Source organism: Cladophialophora bantiana (genome assembly GCF_000835475.1).
Source record: "Cladophialophora bantiana CBS 173.52 unplaced genomic scaffold supercont1.13, whole genome shotgun sequence".
NCBI lineage: Eukaryota > Fungi > Ascomycota > Eurotiomycetes > Chaetothyriales > Herpotrichiellaceae > Cladophialophora > Cladophialophora bantiana.
Genome location: NW_015971587.1, coordinates 862,383 through 885,182, shown reverse-complemented (window position 1 = coordinate 885,182; position 22,800 = coordinate 862,383). Strand labels below are relative to the sequence as shown.

Genomic DNA, 22,800 nt, shown 5'->3' with positions numbered 1-22,800 from the left:
AATTTTCCACTTTAGACCACTGCTTCGCCTGAAGATATCCACAGCATGCGTCACACGATTGCTATTTTTCAGTTCAATGCATGACTCAAGATACGAGCCTCACTTTCAGCCTCATTCCGTTGAGTGGACGCAAGCTCGGTCCACTCTTCTGGGGCTCAACCAACCCGGTATTCTCAAAGCTGAAGTTCCGAATGAGCTCCGTGAGGATGGCCTTGAATTCCAGAGTGGCGAAAGATTTCCCGATGCACACTCTTGGGCCTGCAGAGAAAGCCAAAGAAACATATGGGTCATTGGCTGGCTCGGGAAGGTGATCGTAACGGTCGGGGTCGAACTGTTCGGCGTTCGGGCCCCAGATGTGGGTGTTGTATTGAGGTGCGGCCGGCGCGATCATGATCAGCGTCCCTTTTAGTATCCTTACGCCTTCAATCTCGACGTCTTCGGCAGCCTGCCGGGGAAAGGTTGGTGCTTGTGGTTAGGTCAGCATGGCCAGTCTCTCTTTCAGGGGCTTTGGAAGTACTTACCAGGAGGGTAGTATCTGAGCACTTCCTTCATAACGTTGTTCAAAAAGCGCATGTTGTCGAGTTCCTCGTAACTTGGAGAAGACGATGTCACAGTCGACAAGATTTCAGCCCGTAGTCTGTCCTGAACCTGTGTATGGAGTGTCAGGGCGTATAACGTCCAGGTTAAAGCACCCGCGGTAGTCTCGTGGCCACTAGAAGAAACGTCAGTGGGCAGGGCAGTGACTTATCCGGATGAATTGTACTCACGCAGACATAAAATTCAGTAGCTGTAAAGTGTCAGCAAGAAGACACCTGCACCATCAGCTATTGGAGTTGAAACACCTACGTAGCCAAGCATTTCGTCCTCTGACCATGTATCCTTGCTTTCTTCGATCATCAGTGTTAGAAGATCACGATTTCCCTTTTCACCTTTGATGAGGCCTTTTCGAAACTCGCTTTTCCGCTTCCGGATATGTTCTCGAAGTATCTTTCTTACAGTGGCGTTGGCTTGAACAAAGCTCTGGTTCGTCTTCAGAGGAAGCCACTGGCGAATCGGTACAAACTGATGGACAACCGATATGAGAATCTGCAACGGAGTGGCGAACTCGAAAATTTTCCCGTAGCTTGTTGCCAGTTGCGAAGGAGTTGATAGACTATTTAGCTCGTATCCAAGGGCAGCCAGGCCAACAACATCAAGAGTTGTCTTTGAGAGGAGCTCGGACACTGAGGGTTCAATCAGCCAAATTTAGGGGCCATGCCTCGAGAGTTTACCTTCTAATACATTATAGCCGTCTGGGCCAAGTTGGCTCTTGAGAATACTGGACATTTCTCTCGCTTTGACCTCGAAAAAGGGGAGAAGTCGCTTGATGTTACTAAAGGAGAAAGGAGCTGCCGCGTCGACCGGGTCAGTCTCGCTTCACTAGAGTTCATATCACAAGTGCGCGCACCGAGGAGCAGCTTCCTCTGCTTTTTGTGCTCTTCACCTTCCGTAAACAAGATTCCGTGGCCTGCAATTTCTCCCACAACACGTTCGTAGTATCTGGGTTTGACAAAGGAGTAACACTTGGTCTGCAAGACTGCCTTGTGGGCACGGGCAGAGTTTACCATGAGCACCTCGGTGTTGAGAAAAGACAAGTATCTAATAAATGGGGCATCTTGGGCGTCCGCCATCCATTTCTTCTCGAGTTCACTGGGCAGAGCCTTGACCTGATTAAGGAGCTGCCCAAGCACGAGGTTGCCACCCTAGCGGGCCGTAAGCACTCCTAATTGGGGATGTAAAACGGAGGAAAGTATTCATACCTTGGGCCCAGGCAAATGTCGTAAGGGAGATACCAGGAATGGCCATATGAGAACAAAATAAAGTTTGACTGCGATATATTGGGCCACGAAAAGTCCAAACGCCTGGCCAAGAAACCCGTGACATCCTACACGGCCGAGTTTGAGCAAGAGGACTGTCTCAGCGACGGACACTATGGCGCATTTTGCGACATCCATTTCTCGACGACAGCTTTGACTGGCAGATTGCTAACTTAAATTTCCGGGCGAAGATAAAATCCCAAAGCAGATATGTATTAATAACACGATTCGCATATCATGGAGTCCGAGACTCCCCAGCATTTGGGATTTCTTCTTCAGTCGAGTACACGAATAACTTCCTTGGAGTAGTTCCGCGTGGGCAAGCCGGCTAAAGCAAATGGAGAACGGATTCGGAGTAATCCTAAGATCATGCAGCGTTACTAAGCATACCTCCGCCGAATAATATAGGAAAAGCTAAACTACCCTAACAAGGCAAAGTGGCTGTGCTGTGCTGGGATGAAAGAGTGGTAGCCAGGAGGGGGGAGTTGCATAGTCACATGCCAAACCAAAATGGGCTGCTAGGGGGGAGTGCGAGACAGTTTACAGTGCTGGAAGAGTGCCATTCATTACAAATGAGTTAGAGTATCGGTATTCCATGCTTTTAATGCCGTCCACCTATTCCTGAGCGTTTCATCGGCCCTTTCCTACTTCTCAATGTCGTCGCCGTGCTAGGCGCTAGCTGCCCTAGCCACTGCATCCTGGGTGGTGTTGGGGGTGGTGTTGTCTTATCAACGCCAACCAGAAACGCGCTCTCGATTCCCGACCTGCTGGACAGGCTTCAGCGCGTTGTTGCACTTGCCCGCCGAACCCTGAAGTACTCTGTTACACTACAAAAAGCTGCTGTCCAATCTATAGGGGAAACCGCATTCGATCGAACGAGAACCATGAATTCGATGGTGATGGAGAAATCTTGATTAGAGACGGCAGTGTTGCTAGAAATCTCAGCCGACTTTGAAAATTCTATATGTGACCTCTAAGTCGCCATCGTCCCGTACAGAAATTCTACCCATGGACAGAAAGACAGCTTTGTTCACCCAAGCTAGTTTCGGGCTTCTACTTTCAAGTAGAGGTTGCGTGTAGTAATATCCATCTCCATAGTTCGTGGAATGCTTCTCCCCTTTGAACACATCCAAAATGGGGCCGTCAAAGTGGAGTTTACCGAGGTATCGTATGTCGCAGTTTATCTGGTCTGGGGCTGTTTCCAGGGAGTGGCAAGATACGCGGGCATCAATATGCACATAGTCAGGGTGGACAGTCATCCAGTCGCTGCCAGCTCGAACTTCAAGGTTGATCGACCCATCGGCCGACTTCAATGACCCCCGAAACACTGTGTTGGCTTTAATCAGACGTTGGAAACCACCAAAAGAGTTGCATCATGCATCATTAGAGGGGGAAGGGTGAGCTCAGGCGCAAGCAAGACGGGATGAGGTATCTCGCTTACCGTGAGCAACGCTAAGAGAAGAATGCTCGGTGGCGGTAGCGGAAAAACCAGGAGGGCCGATGACTGTGAGGTCGAACGCGTGGGTTAACTTGGGCACTGTATCGGTTGACATGATAGCAAATGTGTGCACCACGAAGGTCCAGCTTTTGTCCAGCCAAGGGGGGTTGGTGGCACAAATATCTCACAAGCGCTCGCAGCGCTGAGCCTCCACACAACCACCAGTTGCAATTCTATGGGGGCAGAGTGCACTGCTTGATGTGGATCTTCAAGGGAGCGCCATGCTAACCTGGGCGATCAAGGCCTCTTCCGAGCTACAATTGCCGCGGACCGTGAACGCCGGACAGAAGTTCGATGCCTTTCTAGCAGCGGGGAAGTATTTGTGCCGAAAAATGTGTTTCGCCGAGGCCACTTGCCCGTACATTCATGAGTAAAGTAATTTACTGAATATTCGGTATCTGTATTCAGATTAAAGTACGAAGTGAGGTAAGACGGAATGGGAAACGGTCGATTCACCCATAATAACGTTGAATCTCGAATATGCTTGCCGCTGCACAAAAGAGCACTCACAGAAATGTCCTGAGACCTGCAGTGGCAACGACTCCACTTACCTTCAGGTGGGTACGCCGTTTATTTCAAGGCATGAACCGCTTTTGTCTGCTCTCATAGGCTGCAGAAAATCCGAGCACTTCAAAACGTGAAACAGCTCTGGCAGAGGGGGCTCGGTATGAAAAGGGGAGTGTAATTGGTAGGACAATGGAGCGTCAAGTACAACACCGCCGATACAGGCTCATCCATATTACTGGCATAGCGCTGGTATGAGAGACACATAACTCTCTCATGCTTTGACCTCTGTAAGGAATAAGCATATACTTATAGGACTAATTACCCATAACACTATTGTCTTGTTGAACTAGGAATTCTTCATTCATTGAATGAATTAGTCTTTCTATCTGCGTTCTCTCTAAGAGCGTTTCTCCTTGTTTATACGTGATATCTCCTTTGAACAGAAGAGGCCGAGACGGATCTTGGGCGGGTGCCTTTTTGTTCTGTTTTGCTGTCTCCTGGGCATACATTTATCCCAGTCGAGACTGGGACCAGGGCATCCTGGTGGTTAAGACATTCTCTCCTGCTCTTAGTCTGGAGTTCAATTGTCACGTCTCATGACTGCATTGCCCCCATCTTCTCTAACTTGTAGTCCTCTAGCTGAGTGGTCAGCTTTTCCGTTCCAGCAAATTGGTGCACCTCGCGTTGCCTTGAAACCTGACCGACGTCACCTCTTTGAGCCGCCACTTTCCGCCCAGTGACAAGAGTCAATATTTCTTCTGCTTTCTTGGTGTTGGGAGTCGCATCACCACGCCACGCTACGTGCCCGTCTGGTCGGACCAGTACAAAGGACTTTTGCCAGACAATGCGAGCGTTCTCTTCATCTCGAAGAACCACGTGTTTCACGGGCACGTTCATAACCTCTGCGGCTGCCAGAAGAGTGCTCGAGTCTCCCCTGTCTTTGATGTTTGAATGACTGAATTCGAAAAGTGTCCAATATTTTCCGTATAGATCGAATATGGAGGTCCCGTCGCGGAGAAAGACATGGGGTGCCCGCGAACCGATAAATGTGCTGGGGACGTACCGCTCTGGACTCCACTCTGGTTCGACTTCGTCGGCCTCGTCTCTGCATGGATACACACACGACTGATGTCGAACGTCCATCTCAATACCCCAGTCTGTATTCTCGCCCTTGTTCATTTGGTAATGGTCAGATATCTTCTTCCTGATTTCGCGACCTCTGTCGGAGTCCTCAAGCACTTCTCTAGGCTTGGGCCCTAGCAGGTGAGAAAGAGCGAGGTGTGTTTCCATATGGATTCCGGATCTTTGTATGCTTCTCAAGGCTACTGGACGCCGTTCTTCTTCATAGGAGTCGAGGAGAGCTGGTCCTGCTTGGCCATTTATGACCGCAGCCAATTTCCAACCAATGTCAAAAGCATCGCCAACACCCTGGTGAGGAAGTTAGGTTCCAGTCACGACGGAGTTTACTCAACTATGATATAACTCACCATGTTCATACCATAACCGCCCATAGGGATATTCTGATGTGCTGCATCTCCAGCAAGGAAGACTTTGCCTTTCTGGCTGCGATACTGCCTCGCGATTGCGATACTGTGTCGATAAGTCGAACTGACAAGTATCTCATCAATTTTGAACTCGTAGGAGTCTCCCATACCAGCAAGTGCTCTATATGCAGCCTCGTGTGCACCAATTTTGGCATGGTCCGCGTCCAGTGGTAACATTAAATGCGTTGTAAAGATGTACTCATCATCTTGGCAGATCGCTGCACCACTTAAACCCTCTTCACCGTAGATGAAGAGGTGCCAAAATCGGCCGTACTTTTGCAACTTCTTGAGGTCCTGTGATCGGAAGTGGACTAAGAGCACGTATCCAGGACTTGGTAGAGTCAGTCGGAAAGCCCATTCAGCCGCGGTCGAGAATCAAACCTACACTGGCCCTCCGTCAAGAGCGATACCCATGTCTCGTCGGACACGACTCGATGCCCCATCACATCCAACTAGGTATTTTGTGAAAATCCTAACCTTCCTGCCACTTTTGACATGAACAGCGTCGACGTAGGCACCGTCCTCTGTCTCCGCCGCCTTTTCGACTTTCCAACCGAATCGGCAATCCACAAGGGCGTTTTTGTCGCAGCGCTGCTTCAGGTAGCTTTCAAATATGGCTTGCGAAATCCTTTGCCACGGCTCTTGAGGCATACTGCCATCATTTCGTTCTTTGTATTGTGCCCTCAACTCCACGTTGGAGGGAAATTCCCAAGACGTTGTTGGTGCTGATTCACCCAGTCCGGGGGTGAAGTACACGTTGTAGGGCGTTGTCTGGGGTACACCTTGTAATCCGGAACATCGTCAGTCTTTTTACGAGCAGCAGGAGAATTGGTCATTCATACCAAGCATTCGGACATCGTCGGAGATTCCAAGCCGCCTTAACAACTCCATCGATCGCACGTTGGTAAGATCCATTTTGGGCCATCTACACCATGATCAGTATAATTTGGAACCCGATCCGTGAGAGCTGACTTTGTGGTTGTCTCATTCCGTTCCAGCACAATGCTTTTCAAGCCATAATGCGCTATGACAGTTGCCACCAGAAGACCAACAGGCCCTCCTCCAACGATCAAGATAGTCCTGTTGTCAAGTCTTTCCACAACTTCTTGTCCGTCGACGTAAGCATGGCTCGGGTCTAAACCCTGGGTGTTCTTCATGTCGGTCTGAGCCGTCTAGAATGAACCTAGCTGAGATGTCAATGATTTTGAGGTTCTACGCGAGACAAGAGGCATATGATTGACTAGGATGAAAGTTAACTACCAGTGGGCGCACATTCTCCGATTTGGGCAAACGTCAGTAGGCATAAAGAATCAGTCATGAGAGTCTCCAGGTTTTCGGGCCGGTCGATTTTGGATATCTTCTAAAGGGCCGAGAATTCGAGCGAGATATCCACCTGCCGGAATCGAGGCAAGCTCCTCTACAACTTTGGTCATCTCTAATAGCACATCTATAGGATAAACCCAACATCTGGCTCATAAATTAACGTTAGAGTGCTTTTGCCTATTATGCTGCGCGGAGTGATATAGCAATTTTGAGCTTAAGGTCACGCAAACAGAGATGTCTCTGGCAAATACCATCTGGTCGTCCGATATCCCAGTGCCAACTGCGCTGAGAGACTGGCTTGAGCAACTTTTCACAACGGTTGACTCGAAGAGCTCGGATTCTGGAGAACTTTTAGCTGCACTGTATACTCCTAACGCCACTGTCTTTGGTTTGCATGGAAATGCCGAAGGATCTGAAGGTCAGAAGCTTTTTACGTCAAAAGCCATCGTCCAGCGGACTAATACTTCGGCTTAAAGCCATCAAACAGAGTCGTAAGACAGCTTGGGACACTATCAGTTCCCGTAAGCACGAGGTGTTGCAGGTCTATCCGGGGCAGAAGGACTATAGTGATCTCATGCTAATCGGTCGGCTCACTGCGGGACTGAAGAATGAGGTGGTGACAGAATTCATCGCGCAAATCCATTTTCAAGGAGATACATCGAAGGATCCAAAGGGTACCCTGTACAAGGTCTGGGGAGTAAGTAAATAATTCTCTCTCTCATGAATGGAATACCTCAGAGGAATACTAATAGCATTGGAAGGATAGTGCACCTTGGATAAAAGCAATGCAGACCTGAACAAACTTTAAGCGTATTGATCGGGGCCAAGAATTGGAACGTAGAGCAACTTCAAACACCATCACTTAGTGAAGGGGGGTTTTGAGTGTCGAGATCTCTATGGCCAATACTTCACGTTGCGATGTTGCTTCCATTGAACTGATCGCATAAGTGGATTATGAACGTTAGAAGTGTACCTCTTAGATCTTTTTTTCGCTGCCGAGCTCCTCTCTGGTCTTGTTGTCCTCATTTTTCATCATTATATGTTCTCCGGCGTCTTGGCTGCAACTAAAATCGGCTTTTTGAGTGGCGATGTTGGCGGGAAATGAGACGTGTTCCTGGATCCATTTCCAGACACCATCCCTCTTCCGCAGAAGACCAGTATAGCGGAATTTGAAGTTAAAGTCATATCCGTCAGTGCTTACACCATAGTAATGCTGAAAAGATGTATCAGCAAGAGCATCCACAGACTAAGGCCGATTGGACCAACCTGTTCCATATTGCAGAAACCAAAGTCTGGAGCGGTCGCAATGATTTCCATATCTTTATATCCAATGTGAGACTTCGCAAAGTATGCTAAAATGGGATTCAACACATCAAAACTTGTCCTCGCCCTCCTTGAGAGTAATAATGAAGTTACTCACGGCCGATATGGTAAAAATGGTCCACGAAGGCCCCGCCTTAGACAGTCATCAGCACGACTAAAGCAATAGTTAGAAAACCTGTAAGAAAACGTACGTGGAATGAGGCCCATCAAGTCATAGTACAAGACTTGCTCGCCATCGTAGAATCCGGCACCTTCCTCCGGATTTGTCGCAAACCTATTGTCATTGAACTCCATCCAGTTTCGATAATGCTCAAAGATTTCTTCCTCTTCCTTCTTGAGTTCGGGTTTGTGATAGGCACTAATGGGAAAAGGTAATGTCGAGTGCATATTATCGAGGGTTGTTAAATCACCCTTTATAGGCGCAAAGCCGCAAGATTAGCTCACGATCTTGTACCGAACATACTTCGTACCAAATAATGCCACTCCGAGCGGCCCTTCTTGCTTTGCACGGGCTCAGACATTTCTGCGCGTGCTGCTGAGAGCGACGATGATAGCAATTACCCAGTAGTGTTCCGAGCTAGAGTCTTGGTGTTTGTTGTTTGTAGATGCCAAAACCACTGCGTTGTTTTAAGTAAAGGCATGATATTTAGTTTCGGGTCTCGGAGAAAGCCCCGTGCGAGAGTCCCGGGGAAAAGCGCTAATGATGTAGTGACCCTTAACAGGCAGGACCATACTGCTCCGCTCGGATGATAAACAGCGGTACTGTTGGCCCAGCGGCTGGTTCATAATCCGAGCCCGAGACTGATTCAACAGGTTATGGAAGGACATTTGAAAAATATTCCTGGGAATTAAAATCGCTTTGACCACGTGCTTGGACACAGGATCGCGAACGACGTCTCGTCACGATATTGGCAAATGCCTGAAAGTGCCAGTCAGGCGGGATAAGCCAGAGATTCAACAAATTTGCCCCTATTAGTGCTGTTTTTGTTTCTCCCAGGGTTCTTCGCGACATCAGTAGCCTGAGACTGACCACCAAGGTCAATGGTGAACAGATGTAGACAGGCTTGCTCAACGACCTGATCTTTGGTATGGGCAAATTGGTGAAGCAGTTGAGCTGAGTAATGACTTTAAGGAAGTTCGCAGTCATCTTGACAGAGCTCCCAGTGGACGTCAGTGCCTTGATGAAGCCACCGGCACGACTCAAAGACGGTGACATCGTGACAATTGATATTGCAGGAATTGAGACAATCAGCAACAGACTGAAGTTGCTTTGAGACGATCTTATTCTACAGAGATGCAAAATGTTGGGGGGCGGCCTACTATGACCCGTATCATCAGCCTGGACTCAGATATCTATAAGAACCTAAGAACTGAACTGCAAATGTCTACAGTACAGAGGTTTACCAAGCCAATGCAACTACACTCAATGTCGCTCTAGAGTGGTCTCGATGCAGCCTAAAATCGCACACTTCCTCGAAAAACGGCCGATATTGCCTTGCTTTCGCTTCACGACCCAGATCAGTGCCGCATTAATGGCCATAATGGTGAACGCAGATAACGCAGGCCTTCGCAAAATCCCCCCAGTACCACCAAGTAACCCGATCCTACTTGCAGAGCAAATGCCGAGGTCTTGTGCCTACTAGGGCAAGTTTCCGGAATCCGAAGCCCCTTCTTCCCTTGGATATGTTACTAGCCCAATCAGGCAGAGTCTCTCGATATGGAGGCTTACCGCCTTTAACCCGACATTGTTATTTCCATCCCTGCTGACAATGAAGTATAGTGGACGGAAATCTTACACACAAAAACGCACAGTTTGTCCCTTTCCAATTGTGACCCGCGGTCACCGCTGTCAAGGTGTCTGTACAACCAATCTTTTCAAGCCGGGAAAAGCCAGCCGCTCCGGCCAGACATTTAAACACAGCCGAAATAAGGATAAGTACCAGATATTGCGGCTCGAGCTCGTTTTGTAGCCTTGAATAGACTCTGCGGCTGATGTCCACTGGCTATTACAAGGAGAACCGTCAGGTCTAGAAACTCAACTTCATCGAAAATGGGCAGGTTCGAAGGAAAAGTTGCTTTCGTCACCGACGGTGCATTTAGCATGGGCCTTGCCGCCGTGGAACTGCTGGCCCAAGAAAGCGCAAAAGTTGCATTGGCGGATATCCAATGGGAGCTTGTACAGAAGAATGCAAAGTCGCTAAGTGATTGTGTCCTCCCATTTCACTTGAACCAGGGAGATGCAACATCCGCCAACGAAGCAATAATGTTTGCAGAAGAGAATTTCGGCAGCCTTGATTTGGCAGCGAACGCAGCTGGAATCGAGGGCCGTTTGGGATAACTCAAAGACCAGGAGCCTCAGGACTTCCAGAATGTTATCGCGGCAAATTTGACTGGGATTGCATATTGTCCAAAGCACGAAATTAGCGGCCGTGAAGAAGTGAAGAGGAGGCGCGATCGTCAACATCTCCTGCAATTGTGGGCGACAAGACACGCCTTATCTGGGCATCTATTCAGCGTCGAAAGTAGGGTGCATCAGTCTGACCTCGGTCGCAGCTGTGGAGGCTGGACCTTACTTGAGAATATCGAGTACAACCGCAAGCTGACTTACAAAATCTGCGAAACATGGTCCGTTCCCAAGACGGAGATGTTGACCCTTTCTTCGACCTATTCTATGACGAGGCCAGCTTTACCATCATGGTGCAGAAAGACATGCTACCGTGTCTTGCTGGGACGCTTGACAAAAGAAGTTCCGTGCGCGGATGTACGAGTCTCTGATCACAGCTCTGTCAATGAAAGTTGAAGGCATTGCTGCCGACAAAAAGCGACTGGCACTCGAAGCGAGTTCAGACGTGAGAGCCAATGGCAACTCGTATCATAACTACTACCTTTGGCTCTTCGAGATTAAAGACGGCAAAATATCTGCGGCAAGGTTCTACCTCGACACGCTATTCGCAAAGAATGCAATTGACTGGATGGAAGAATTGGCGACAGGAGGAAACAAGTGATGAATCTCCCATTTGATTTGTCTTGGTCTAATGGGGGGGGGCTAAGGGATGTTATAGTCGTGAAAAGAACTCGGGAACCATTTGTATTGTAACAAAGAACTTCAGGGTTCGGCATGCGCGTGGAACAACGCACTGAAGCCTGTCCAGCAGGTCGGGAATTGAGAACGCGTTTCTGGTTGGCGTTGATAAGACAACACCACCCCCAACACCACCCAGAGATGCAGTGGCTAGGGCAATGAACGTCTAGCACGGCAGCGGCATTGAACAGCTGGGACAGGACCGATGAAACACTCAGGAATAAGTAGACGGCATCGAAAACATGGAATACTCTGTCAAACTGTAAAGAATGGCACTCTGCGAGCACTGTGAACTGCTCAGCACTCCCCCTTAACCCATTTTGGTTTGGCATATGACTAGACAACTCTCCTTCCTGCCTCCCCCTATACCGTCCCAGCACAGCCACCTAGCCTTGTTACAGTATACGACAAGCAAAAGGGCTAGAATGGGACACAGGCAACCCTGCTGTTGTAGACGTCACAGCTAGAGATCTCCATTTGATATGGATATCTATTTCTCTCACAGATATTTCGAGTAGTGGCACACGAGCTGCTGGCTCATTTGGCGACAACTCGAATGTCGTTCATACCAAGCTCCATGACACGGGGAGCGAAATCGAGTTGAATCATCAAGTATCGTATGTCGTTGCTCAACCCCAACTGCAGGTCCAGAATCTTGCGTATCAACGCGAGAAGAATCCGAAGCGTATTATAGCGAGCGCAGAACTGCATCCAATCTAGGTCAATCTCACGACCTCCGCCCTTGTTGTAGTGTTCCACAAAGTGGTCCCACTCCATGTGGCGAGATACATGCGAATGAAAATACGCCAAGTCCTACTCGGGAGCCCCAAACTCTGCACATTCCCAATCGAGAACGCCAGTAACGTTGCCATCGTCCCCTATGAGAACGTTGTGGAAGTTGAAGTCCCCATGGCAGAGAACAGGGCTGTCAGTGCATTCGGGGATATTGTTCTCAAGCCATCGGAAGAGCCAGGTCACATATGGCGACGGCAAATGCTCAACTTTTCGGGTATATTCTCGCAACTCTTTCAGTTTGCGACGATAACACTGTTCCACTGTCTCGTTCAGGACAAGCTCCACTCCGCAATCTTTGATAAAGTCCCGATAGCTTTCCAAAGGTGTGTTATGAAGCTTGGCTAGCACACGAGCGAGCCGCAACAATACTTCTGTTTGCAGGGTTACGCGTTCAAAATAGCTTCCTAGAATACGACCAGGTAGCCGCTCCATAGTGTAGAACGTATCATCTAGGCCTCCTGGTAATACTGCCAGATCGACAGGGCGCGGACATAGAAATCCTGCTGCCTGGAGGCAACGCAGGAGAGTGAATTCGAGGGGCAATTCGAGAAAAGGGGCGACCACAGTTGGATTGCTCTTGCGTACGACAAGTTTCTCAGAGAGTCCATTCTCATGCTGCACCGTGCAGAAAAAGACTTCGTTGGAGTACCCGCCCGCTACCGCCGCGAACTCTGTAATTTTCACACCCTCTTGACGCTGATCGCGAAGAAAAGCCTGTAGATACTCTTTGCTCAACTTCTGCGGCTGATTTTTTCTCTCGACTTTTTGATCACCGCGATTGAATTTGTTGACTGGCTCGACCTCTGAATTTTGTGTTGCTAACATGTAGTCCACCTCCCACTCTGCGGCCGTCCTCATTAGCGACTCGACTTGGGGATCAGTCCTTGGAGAAAGCCGGGCCAGCAAGAGGTCTAGATCCCGCGACAATCGGCCATGGATCTCGGCAAGGTTATCAAAGCCAGCAGCAGAGTCAATGGGGCCAGGATCTCCTGGGGGTTCAATGTCACCCAGCGCCTCTGCAATTTGCGAGTAGAGTTGTCTTCCAGTGTTGATTGTCTTGATAAGCTGGTCAGTAGCGGGTCCTTCTCGTTTGAGCACTTCAGTCAAAGCCATGTGGACAAGACTGAGGCTCTCCATAGCCTTCGGAGAACTGATTTCTGGCAGAACATCTTCGTTGAGAGCTTGTAACGCCAAGCTCACATATCGAGCCGTGGAATTAATCTTCATTTTAGCGTCGTGTTTGTGCTTGTAAACTCAAGGCTAATAATGTTGGTTGCATTGACTTTGGCAAAGTTCTGTAGGGTGATATAAATATTCGGGCCTCCTGAGTCCGGGCAAAGGTCACACGACAGAGGCCAAGATAGTGCTGGTGAGTGCTGCAAGGGCCGACAGATCCAGGTCTGCAAAGTTTGTATTTCAGCACCTAGTGGCAGCAATAAAAAATCTTGCCAAGAGCCGGGGCCCGATTCGCCATGGGATGATGATTGCCCGAGCACATCTAAGCGGAATGTCTGAGTGTAGTACAGTGATGGGTGCTTAGCTACATATTCTAAATGATGCAGTCTTCTCGGATGAGGATTTCGGCGGGAAGACACATGAGCGAAGGCATTATAAGGGCAATCTCTCATATAATATGACAAATATTTCACGCCAGTGTCACCCTCCAGAGCCCTGTCTTCTCCAGCATGGCCGCATCAGTCTGTCAAACTCGGAAGTTGAAAAAGTCATTTCTCTCGATGAAATGGTTGCGATGGATGCGGTGTCTCAAGCACATGGCAAATTCTTCTGTTAGGAGGCAGAGAATGCCCTGTGAGCCAATGTTATTCGCTCTGTCCATCAATTCACCGGTTTGCCCCTGCTGAACCGCTGGAACTTCGCATACCATGCTTCTTGGTAGGCACAATACGCCAGTCTTCCTGCCTCGTCCTTCCACCTATAGACGGCATCGACGAATATGTTGTTCGCCCATGAAGGGAGATGTGCCATTGCGATAGCTTCGCCCCAATAGCGGTAAACTTTCCCCTCGCTATCCTCAGCCTCAATCTCTTGTTCGATAGCAGCGAACAATTTTGGATGGAACTTCGTAACTTTTCGCTTGATCTTAACAATGTTACGTATAGATCCGTTGTCGTTCACCATCCACGCAAAGTAGAATGATGGCTTCTTCTGATCCACGGTAAACACGTCCTTCCATCGAGGGTTTGTTTCAGGCGCTTCGTAACCTATTTGGCAAAACGAAAAATTGCCATCGAAGCACATCGGTGACCAGCCCACTGGAGGATAATCGACCTCCTCCTCTGTGCGGATCTGTCTCCAAGACCTGTCTCGCACAGGGTAACAGTCAACGTCGTAGTCTGTCCCGTTCAGAGTCAACTTCCCTATGCAGTGCATGAACTGTTCGCTGCCGCCTGGTTTCTTGTCTGCCTCGGCGTCTCTATCTTCTCCAGGCATGACGTGGCCTCGAGGCAGGAGAGGGGTTACTGCGGTTTGGATGACGTCGAACTGCGTCTTGCCATCTTTGCTCTTGTAAGATAGCCGAAATTCCTCTCCCGGTTTGAGAACCTCCATTCTGAGACCCAGGTAGGTCGTGAGAATATTATCCTTAAAGCTCGACCAAGGCATTGTGTTCATAAAGTTCAGATGCTCGATATCCAATGGTTTCTCGTTGTCTAGGCCTTGGAAAAGGCCAACACCCCCGGCGCATAGCGGGAAAGCTGGCTGATAACGGAAGTAGACAAAGGCACCTATGGCTGCCTCTGGCACGCTGAATCCGAAATAATGAGTGTGGACAGTGTGTGGATGCCAGGTTTCCTCTTTTGAGGGCAATGGTAGCCACAGATCTGATTCTGGCGGTGGCAGATTCGACATCTTGCTGCGTTTCGAAAGTATCGAGGCCTCCCAAATAGATGTCTGTAATCAACAAGTCCTCTCATCGCAACCGCAATCGGATGCGGGCCTTATCTGTTAGTGGAAGCTCTATCATCGCCGAACACTGAATACAATCTCGTGATGAGTAATAACCAGAAGGTAACCCATCGTTCCATCACGATCAAGCAAATCGGGACGATAGCAGGAGCGCCTGCGAGCACCAAGTAGAAAGACCGAACTCATTCTATTCATTAGTACTAGCTCTTCTAGTGGCATTGCCAGGCCGTGATTGTGGCATGCTGGCTCGCCGGATGGAATAGGCTTAGCCGAATCCCTATCGTTCTGACGACCTTCCCGCAATGCAAGACCACCCACATTCATTGCAGAAGGGCACAAGATAAAATGTGGGTGTCAAGATCACCTGAACTTCAACATCATGTAGCTAAGCTCATCGGGGTCGTTCTAAATACCAATTCAAAGTAATTTATTTCTTTCACGTAGCATCTGTAGAAAAAGGTTGCCGACTGTGAAGCCACTAGTTATTTGATCAAGAGGCTCAAAACGGCAAAATTGCTGACGGATCTGGTTAGATCTGGATTAAACGGCTTCGGTCAGGAGAGACCTTGAGTTTGGTGATCATTGACTAGTAAAACCTCTCCATCTGAGTTTAGCCATTGAATGAGACGACACCGGAGAGCGCGTTTAACACCTACCCATCCACAACCAAACTGGCTCCAGATATATAGCTACTCATCGGAGACACCAGGAATGAAATAGCCTCGGCTATCTCTGAAGGCTCCGCAAATCGCCCCATCGGAATCTTCTTCAACTCATCCTGCATGACGCCTTGTTGAACGGCAGCCTTGAGGGCAGGAGTGTTTACAAACCTTTCAAATTTCATCATCTAAAATTAGCTGCTATTCGAATAATTCAAAGAGCGTGCAGCTGGCATACCCAGGGCAGATGGCGTTGACGCGTATACCATCTTTCGCATAGGAGTTTGCGTCCTAGGATGTGTCAGTCGAGTGAAGCGTACGAGATTGGACAACAACTTACCATTTTCGTCATACCCAACACTCCATGCTTACTAAGTATTATGAACACAAGGACGAGGTAAGCGAATGCCCATCGCCCTCTGATGCATAAATCGTAGAAGGGGTAAGAGAAGTAGCTAAGGATTACTGACTCACCAGGCGATATAAGGCGGAGCTGGTGTTGTCCCAGATGGGGCAACATGTCCATAAGTGGAGGATAAATTCACAATCACACCTCGGCTTCGGGTTTCAGGGCTACAGGAGAGCTTCAGAGTCTGTAGAGCAATTCAAGGACCAGTTATTACCTTTGCCCTCGTGGTTCCTGCCGTAGCATTTGCCTGATCTCCTCTCTCTGTGCTATCCAGAGACCAATAAGATCGAGATCGACAACTTTGCGATAGTCCTCCACGCTCATCTCAGATGTGGCACAAATTGGTCCGCCGATTCCGACGTTGTTCACGGCAATGTTGATCTGCCCAAATGTTTCGGTGACTTTTTGGACGGCGTCCACAATCGCCTTCTCGTTGGAGAGGTCAGCCTGTAATTCAAGCACTTCTACCTTGTTGTTTAGTTCCAAAATCAGCTTTCTAGTTGCTGCCATACCGGCAGTGTCGATATCCAAGAGCGCGAGTTGTTTGATACCATGACGAACAAACGCGAGGCTTGTTGCTCTTCCGATACCTTCGATTTCGGAAGTCAGCAATTTTCGCGCGCCTCATGAATGAGCATACCTGAGCCTGCTCCAGATACTAGGGCAACGCCCTCTAAAAGGTCTGACATGATATACAGGAGTTGGTTTAAGTATTACAGATATAAAACGTCGTCTTACTTTTCTCAAGACGACTTGTTCAAATTTGAACTTGGCATCTGTTTGCCGTGACTACACGGCAAACGAATTTCTAAAGGGTGGAGATTGCCGAGTACTCAAAGGCTGGACCCCCGGATTATTACGAAAGTTCGGCCCCTAATCCGCTAGGCTTCGGAGAACACTCAGTAATGATCTCCGGCACAAGACGGTCACCTTGCCAATATCTCCAGGTTCGTCGTAACCATGTTAAACCTTAAGAATCTCCATAGCATTTTGACGTTATTTTGTCTACCGAGGAAAGTCGCCCGCGGCCACTGTCAATCAAGTGCCAGCCGCAAACACTTATCTCCTGTGTAACCAAAGTCGATAACACAAAAGAAGAGATTCCATATTCTAGTCTAACCCAAAAGTTTTCAGGCCAATCCTACATATCAGACCAACATGGCACGGACTGTGATTCGGGTTGAGGAAGACATGTTGGACCACCCAGTGGAACAGGTCTGGAGCCTAGTCTCCAGCTTCGGTGCGATACAAGCCTGGATGCCGTCTATCAAATGGTGCACAATCACCGGTCAGGGTGTCGGAACTATTCGCACTGTAATGTCCGTGGCTGGAGTGCAAGAAGAGATCCTTGAGGTACTCGACAATGACGCTCACTGCATTTCCTATCGCATAAAGGACAGCCCAGCCCTTCCCATGAAGGGCGGCTTTGGCAACTGGAAACTGGAAAGCATCGGAGGAGGAAAAACAAAGATTACTTGGATTGCAGATGCAGAAGAGATCAACACTGACGGAGTGGCCGCAATAGCCCCGATTTACGAAGGTTTCATGAAGGAAAGCATAGCTGGCTTGAAGAAAGCACTCAGTTAGACGGCAGCGGGGAACTATACTCTGTATATCAGCTTCAATGCCTAAGGCAGGTCTTTGCTGGACCAAGTCTAAGCACTTCCTCATAGTGAAAAGGGGACAGTTCTCAACATTATGGACCGTGTTGTCAGCTTCATGCAACATCCATTGTTACTCCACCTCGAGGAACTGTGCAACCCTTGAAATAGATGTCACTACGGATTCATTTGTATGGAAGTCAGGAAATTCTCCTCGCAGAAGACTATTAATTCAGTGAAGTTGACTCTGCGATCTTATCACTGAATGATAACCTCTTTTATGAGTTAGCTCTTGAGTATCTGGAAACGCCCCTCCTGCTGAGGGATATATATCCCTATACACACACAGTCTTTCTCCAAGATGATGCACTGGGTACGCGTAGCAACCGGCCCACCATGCCCAGTTCGATTCCTCATATGAAATGCCAGATTAACTTGTGTTATCTTCCCCTAGTGCTTTATGACTCTCAACCTGATATAGTGGTTTCTTTGCTGCGATGGCCCACATGTTGCAGCTTACGAGCGACATCAGGCGTCATGCGCTCTGCCAACTTTTTTGAGTCGAGCAGCAAGGCTGCGACTGTTGCGCAACATCCAAAAGCAATACTCACCAAGTAGATAAGTTGAAATGCGTTCTCGTATGAGCGAAGTGCAGTGGTGATAGCTGCTTCTATAACTGCTGGCGTCACGCCGGAGATTTTCTCGAGCGCAGGAAGATTACCACCCGAAAGGGCTGTTAGAAAACCAACGACAGACGTTGGCGGGAGACCTGCTTCCAGAATGGCTGGAACAACCCATTTTTTGACATTAGACGCCACTCTATTTTGTAGCTACAATCTGTCAGCTTCATAGGCTCTCACGGGATTCTCAACTCCGATACTCACAATTGTCACAAAGACTGAATCTATTTGTAGTCTCCGTCAGCTATGCCAGTCGTGATCAAAATAGCTCACAAAGTTGAAACTTACCTGCAAGGACCGAACAACTACTTCTCAAAGTATATTCAACTCCATTGGCTAAGCCAATATCCTCGGGCTTAACCATAAGAGGGGCGCCAGCTAGAGTAAGCACCTCCATGTATCCAATCATGATGCTAGAGATTAAGCTGAATACGATGGCCCGGCCCTGGTTCTCCTTCGTAACAGCACCCATACCGCCAGTAAATGTTGTAAACAACACACAGACGATGACTAGCTGCCATTTCAAGGATACCCACTTTTGGGTCCATTTCGAAAGAGATCCAACAAACTGGCCGAATATGGCCCCCGCCGTTAAAGTACACTTCTCAGTCGTCAGCTCCAGTACGTGGCCCATGTGTAGAAGTTTACTTACACTCATCCAGCCGGTGGTTTGAACGGACTTCCCATAGACGGCGGAAATTTGTTGCGGATATACAATATTTAGCGCGTAAAATATCATGGATCCAACACTGGCGACGACCGACAAAGCCACATAGTTCCTGTTTCGGAATAGGTAGAGGGGCATCAAAGGTTCTTTCAATGGAGCGAATCGTTCTGATCAATCGTCAGGCAACCTCTCCGTACCAAAGAACGAAGACAAAACATGGACCTACCGAACAATACAAAGATGATAAGGCCAATTCCTCCCACGACGATACTCGAGAGTACCTCACCAGAATTCCACGCTGGTTGAAACGTGTCAATATGATTCGCAGAATGCACAGGTTGTCGAACTTACGATATTTCTGCCCACCCCACGAGATCCCGAGGATAATCGACGTCACACTGCCAGTAAATATTATAACGCCTCCAAAATCAAGGTTTATCACAGTCGTGCGTTTTGATAAAGTAGTGTGTAGCTGGTGGAAATTTGGCGGGAAGTAGAAAAACAGCTGCAGTAGGCCGGCTATGCCAGACATCATGGCACTAAAATAGTACACCCAGCGCCACGAGGCATTGTCCACCATCACTCGGGCTGGAAGATAACGCCGTTAACCCATGTGCCGCAACCCGTGAGCGATTTTACATACCTAAGCCTGGCCCAATGGTAGCGAGCGGAGCCAGTAGTGCGAATGTGAGCCCGAGTGCCGTATTCCTATTCTGATTTGATACCATCTCACCAAAGATAACAGGCATAGTCTGCTGGATACCTGTTCCAATACCTGCTATCGCGCTCTGAAAAAAGAAGAGATTCACGATCAGCAAATTGAATTCCCACACACGAGACGCACAAACTTACACCCGCAATCAAAGTATCAATCTTCTTAGCTCGACCATTGACGATATACCCGATGAAAGCGAGAGCATTAGCTCCAATGAAAATCCAGCGACGACCAAATATGTCCCCAAATCGGCCAGCTAGAGTGAAAGTCACCGTCTGGCATAGAACAAAGACAAGAAGGATCCATATGTAACCGGGAGTCGGCCCTGCGTCGGTAAAGAACGTTAATTATTACATGTGCATCTCGGAGATCTCTTAGGGTCTGATACCTAGATCTTCATTAATAATGGTAATAACATTTGCCGCCATGACATAGCCAAGAAATGCTCCTTGGAACGAGATGGCCATCGACTGTAGTAGGGAGTCAGCTAGCACTGTGTGGTACTGTGAAGGGCCGGGCTAGAGGCAACGTACGAGGAAAGACCCAATAAATTGCGGGCTTCTGTAGTAATTTTTGGGTAGATTGTCTCCGCGTGCTGTAGGTGACACTCCGTCCATGAACTCTTCGACTTCAATGTGTTCATGGGTATTCTGCACGTCATCCTTCTCAATTGTATCCATCGTGTCTGCCAAACCTGTAGCTTTCTCTAGTTTTTGCTATACGGTTCAAGGTCTGACTTTGGCCGGGTAAGGTGAGCATATCGTGTAATGTAGATATCAGTGAGACGAGCGTGAAATTTCAATCAAGCAGCTCGCCTCAGTGCCATCCCAAAGTGGTCGGGGCTCAGTTTTCACACGCCGTGAGTGGCTGCAAATGACCCCAGTGTCCCGAAGTTTGCAGCATATGTTCCGGGGTACGTTCGATTAGGAAGACACAGCAAGTCCCGGGAATTTTTGACGGAGTTTTGTTTGATCAAGACTCGAGATTGGAACTCTGGGTTCCAATTATCCGTGTTTAATTTGCGTCAATATGGTCCTCTTGGAATTACTAAGTCTATTCCAGAAGCGTATGGGTTGTAGGTGTTAGTACTGAACTATCATGGTTCTCATAGGTACCTACGTAGGCGGTGCTGGATACCAAATCAAGATCGGTCAACATAATCTGTTAGTCCAGCACCCTTTCGAATTTCAATCATCTTTTCTTCCAGACAGGAGATTGGCATGGTGGGAACAACTCTAAATTGGTAGATCCTGTCTCCAGATTAGAAAATGTTGACTGAGCGCCTCAAGGCTGCCGCTTCCAGTCTGGATCCTCACTCCACCAGTTGCCTACTTCTACGGAAGAAGATGTGCGAGCGATATGCTAGCCATCGTTGTGTGAATAGAACATGGAAGCTGAATCGCCCATCCAAAGTGTCCTGCTGTTGTGCAATAGCTCTGGGACACAGTCAGAACAACTGTGACCATTGGGATTTCTTCAGTCAAGGCGCGGGAATCGACATTCGTGTCCGGGTCTCAGCTACTCCGAAAACCTTATTCGGCCTGCTCGGCACAAAAGGGTCTCCGCAGCTCTGACCAGATGAAGTTAGTTGTTTACAGAACCGGCCTAATTAGGCTTAGGCGCCTTAGTCTTCGCATTGTGGTAACTTGTCTCTTGTTTAAACCCTCCTGTTACTCCAGATACTCCAGTAGATCTTTTCAATCAAACACCCTTTTCATTGCCCCAATCAATTCAACAGTCTCAATGCTCTATAACTGGTCTTTCTTCCAGGTGGCATTCTGCGAAGGAGGGAAACAGAATTTCTGACTACTTTTTTGTTTGGAAATGTAGATGCTGTGCCTCGGCGAACTGAATTATTCAAAGTCGAGCAAAATTCCATACGACATCGAAAATGGCCGAGACAACTCGAGGTCTCTCATTCGAGAACCGAACAGTCATCGTTACTGGTGCTGGTGGCAGCATAGGCAGGCCACTCTGCCTCGCTTTTGCTAAAGCCGGTGCTAACGTGATCGCTAACGATTACGGCTGTTCTGCAGCAGGGCAAGGCTCGTCAGGAGCTTCGGCGGAGCAGTTAGTAGCTGAAATTGCCGCACAAGGACTATCGGCTGTGGCGGATACACACAACGTTGCTACAGATGCTGATAAAATCGTTGACTTAGCAATTGAACGATTTCAACGTCTTGATATTATCGTCAATAATGCAGGGATTATCACATATGGCCCAGTAGAGGCCCAAGAACCTGGGGATATCAAACGAGTGCTTGAGGTCAATGCACTCGGCGCGATAGCGCTTTGTCATTACGCCTGGCCACATATGCAGAAGCAGAAATACGGGCGGATCATCAACTTTAGCTCCGACTCCGTCTTTGGAATGCCGTCCAGTGCTGGATATGTGCTGTCCCGCGGCGCCATGCTTGGGGTTACCAAGACGCTGGCTTTAGAGGGACAGCCACACAACATACTTGTGAATACAATTGGTCCTTCAGCCTATTCACGCATGGTTTCAGATGTGATCAAAGATCTACCACCGGATCAGCAGGAGGGGTTCAAGCGCGCCTTCACTGGTGAATCCAATATTCCGCCGCTTCTCGCTCTAGCAAGTGAAGAGAACACATATACGGGCCAGATCTGGACCTCCGGGAACTACGCTATGGGTCGCACAATCCTCGGAACTGTGAAGGAAGTTAAAAGACTTCGTACAGCGCGCGACTGTCTATCAGCGATGACTGAACTGATGGATAAGAACAGGGCATGGATAGAACCTCAAAGCATTCAGGAGTTTCTAAACTTCAGAGCTTGAGCTAGGTGACTGACATGTAGCGGTACAAATATGCACTCGTTATGCATTGATTGTCACATACTCGCCAACTCACTTCTTACCTCTTGTGCCAAGCCTCTCAAGAGTTGGCGTAGAAGTCGCCGAGATCACTTCCTGTATCCCGAGTTTCGCCTTCAGGCAGGCGGGAGTCTGTCTGGTAACGGGCTTAAGGCTTGAAAGAACACTTCCGAAATGCATCACCTAAGTAAAAGCCCCAAAAATGCGGAGTTTCGGATTTCGGAGTTGGACGGTTGTCACGGCTTTGTTGTTTCATTTCTGCAGCCCCCCTGGCAAATACCACTGGGGTTTTATTAGAGCTTATACCCATTGTTACCCACGATTTCAACTTGTGAAGTGATTGACTATTACTTCATAACGGATTTCACGCGCAATGGGGC

The 22,800-nt window shown here is 48.5% G+C and overlaps 13 protein-coding genes across 13 annotated transcripts; 5 read left to right on the top strand and 8 right to left on the bottom strand.

The window, feature by feature from the left end:
• Positions 1 to 85: 85 nt before the first annotated feature.
• Positions 86 to 1,994, bottom strand: Z519_08680 (uncharacterized protein; the record flags this gene model as incomplete). The annotated part of the gene is made up of 6 exons (XM_016766408.1): positions 86 to 465; positions 522 to 743; positions 843 to 1,223; positions 1,272 to 1,388; positions 1,448 to 1,742; positions 1,800 to 1,994. The coding sequence occupies 6 exons, from the start codon at positions 1,992 to 1,994 to the stop codon at positions 86 to 88; spliced, it is 1,590 nt and encodes a 529-aa protein (XP_016617566.1).
• Positions 1,995 to 4,455: 2,461 nt separating this feature from the next.
• Positions 4,456 to 6,562, bottom strand: Z519_08679 (uncharacterized protein; the record flags this gene model as incomplete). Its single annotated transcript, XM_016766407.1, has 5 exons — positions 4,456 to 5,289; positions 5,349 to 5,736; positions 5,791 to 6,187; positions 6,248 to 6,330; positions 6,378 to 6,562. The coding sequence occupies 5 exons, from the start codon at positions 6,560 to 6,562 to the stop codon at positions 4,456 to 4,458; spliced, it is 1,887 nt and encodes a 628-aa protein (XP_016617565.1).
• Positions 6,563 to 6,962: 400 nt separating this feature from the next.
• On the top strand, positions 6,963 to 7,536 carry Z519_08678 (uncharacterized protein; the record flags this gene model as incomplete). The annotated part of the gene is made up of 3 exons (XM_016766406.1): positions 6,963 to 7,146; positions 7,205 to 7,425; positions 7,495 to 7,536. The coding sequence occupies 3 exons, from the start codon at positions 6,963 to 6,965 to the stop codon at positions 7,534 to 7,536; spliced, it is 447 nt and encodes a 148-aa protein (XP_016617564.1).
• A 168-nt stretch (positions 7,537 to 7,704) lies between these two features.
• Positions 7,705 to 8,438, bottom strand: Z519_08677 (uncharacterized protein; the record flags this gene model as incomplete). Its single annotated transcript, XM_016766405.1, has 4 exons — positions 7,705 to 7,941; positions 7,995 to 8,080; positions 8,149 to 8,184; positions 8,243 to 8,438. 4 exons carry the CDS (start codon positions 8,436 to 8,438, stop codon positions 7,705 to 7,707), a joined length of 555 nt encoding a protein of 184 aa, XP_016617563.1.
• Positions 8,439 to 10,101: 1,663 nt separating this feature from the next.
• Positions 10,102 to 10,389, top strand: Z519_08676 (uncharacterized protein; the record flags this gene model as incomplete). The annotated part of the gene is made up of 1 exon (XM_016766404.1): positions 10,102 to 10,389. One exon carries the CDS (start codon positions 10,102 to 10,104, stop codon positions 10,387 to 10,389), a length of 288 nt encoding a protein of 95 aa, XP_016617562.1.
• A 284-nt stretch (positions 10,390 to 10,673) lies between these two features.
• On the top strand, positions 10,674 to 11,056 carry Z519_08675 (uncharacterized protein; the record flags this gene model as incomplete). The annotated part of the gene is made up of 2 exons (XM_016766403.1): positions 10,674 to 10,748; positions 10,799 to 11,056. The coding sequence occupies 2 exons, from the start codon at positions 10,674 to 10,676 to the stop codon at positions 11,054 to 11,056; spliced, it is 333 nt and encodes a 110-aa protein (XP_016617561.1).
• A 614-nt stretch (positions 11,057 to 11,670) lies between these two features.
• Z519_08674 (uncharacterized protein) lies at positions 11,671 to 11,910 on the bottom strand (the record flags this gene model as incomplete). The annotated part of the gene is made up of 1 exon (XM_016766402.1): positions 11,671 to 11,910. The coding sequence occupies one exon, from the start codon at positions 11,908 to 11,910 to the stop codon at positions 11,671 to 11,673; it is 240 nt and encodes a 79-aa protein (XP_016617560.1).
• Positions 11,911 to 11,946: 36 nt separating this feature from the next.
• Positions 11,947 to 13,155, bottom strand: Z519_08673 (uncharacterized protein; the record flags this gene model as incomplete). Its single annotated transcript, XM_016766401.1, has 1 exon — positions 11,947 to 13,155. The coding sequence occupies one exon, from the start codon at positions 13,153 to 13,155 to the stop codon at positions 11,947 to 11,949; it is 1,209 nt and encodes a 402-aa protein (XP_016617559.1).
• Positions 13,156 to 13,764: 609 nt separating this feature from the next.
• Z519_08672 (uncharacterized protein) lies at positions 13,765 to 14,796 on the bottom strand (the record flags this gene model as incomplete). The annotated part of the gene is made up of 1 exon (XM_016766400.1): positions 13,765 to 14,796. One exon carries the CDS (start codon positions 14,794 to 14,796, stop codon positions 13,765 to 13,767), a length of 1,032 nt encoding a protein of 343 aa, XP_016617558.1.
• A 709-nt stretch (positions 14,797 to 15,505) lies between these two features.
• On the bottom strand, positions 15,506 to 16,610 carry Z519_08671 (uncharacterized protein; the record flags this gene model as incomplete). Its single annotated transcript, XM_016766399.1, has 6 exons — positions 15,506 to 15,683; positions 15,751 to 15,803; positions 15,853 to 15,883; positions 15,987 to 16,085; positions 16,136 to 16,511; positions 16,562 to 16,610. The coding sequence occupies 6 exons, from the start codon at positions 16,608 to 16,610 to the stop codon at positions 15,506 to 15,508; spliced, it is 786 nt and encodes a 261-aa protein (XP_016617557.1).
• A 469-nt stretch (positions 16,611 to 17,079) lies between these two features.
• Positions 17,080 to 17,508, top strand: Z519_08670 (uncharacterized protein; the record flags this gene model as incomplete). Its single annotated transcript, XM_016766398.1, has 1 exon — positions 17,080 to 17,508. The coding sequence occupies one exon, from the start codon at positions 17,080 to 17,082 to the stop codon at positions 17,506 to 17,508; it is 429 nt and encodes a 142-aa protein (XP_016617556.1).
• A 481-nt stretch (positions 17,509 to 17,989) lies between these two features.
• On the bottom strand, positions 17,990 to 20,264 carry Z519_08669 (uncharacterized protein; the record flags this gene model as incomplete). The annotated part of the gene is made up of 11 exons (XM_016766397.1): positions 17,990 to 18,073; positions 18,134 to 18,352; positions 18,407 to 18,426; positions 18,491 to 18,803; positions 18,855 to 19,036; positions 19,096 to 19,167; positions 19,221 to 19,457; positions 19,513 to 19,657; positions 19,722 to 19,909; positions 19,973 to 20,054; positions 20,118 to 20,264. 11 exons carry the CDS (start codon positions 20,262 to 20,264, stop codon positions 17,990 to 17,992), a joined length of 1,689 nt encoding a protein of 562 aa, XP_016617555.1.
• A 1,211-nt stretch (positions 20,265 to 21,475) lies between these two features.
• Z519_08668 (uncharacterized protein) lies at positions 21,476 to 22,384 on the top strand (the record flags this gene model as incomplete). Its single annotated transcript, XM_016766396.1, has 1 exon — positions 21,476 to 22,384. The coding sequence occupies one exon, from the start codon at positions 21,476 to 21,478 to the stop codon at positions 22,382 to 22,384; it is 909 nt and encodes a 302-aa protein (XP_016617554.1).
• Between the last annotated feature and the right edge of the window lie 416 nt (positions 22,385 to 22,800).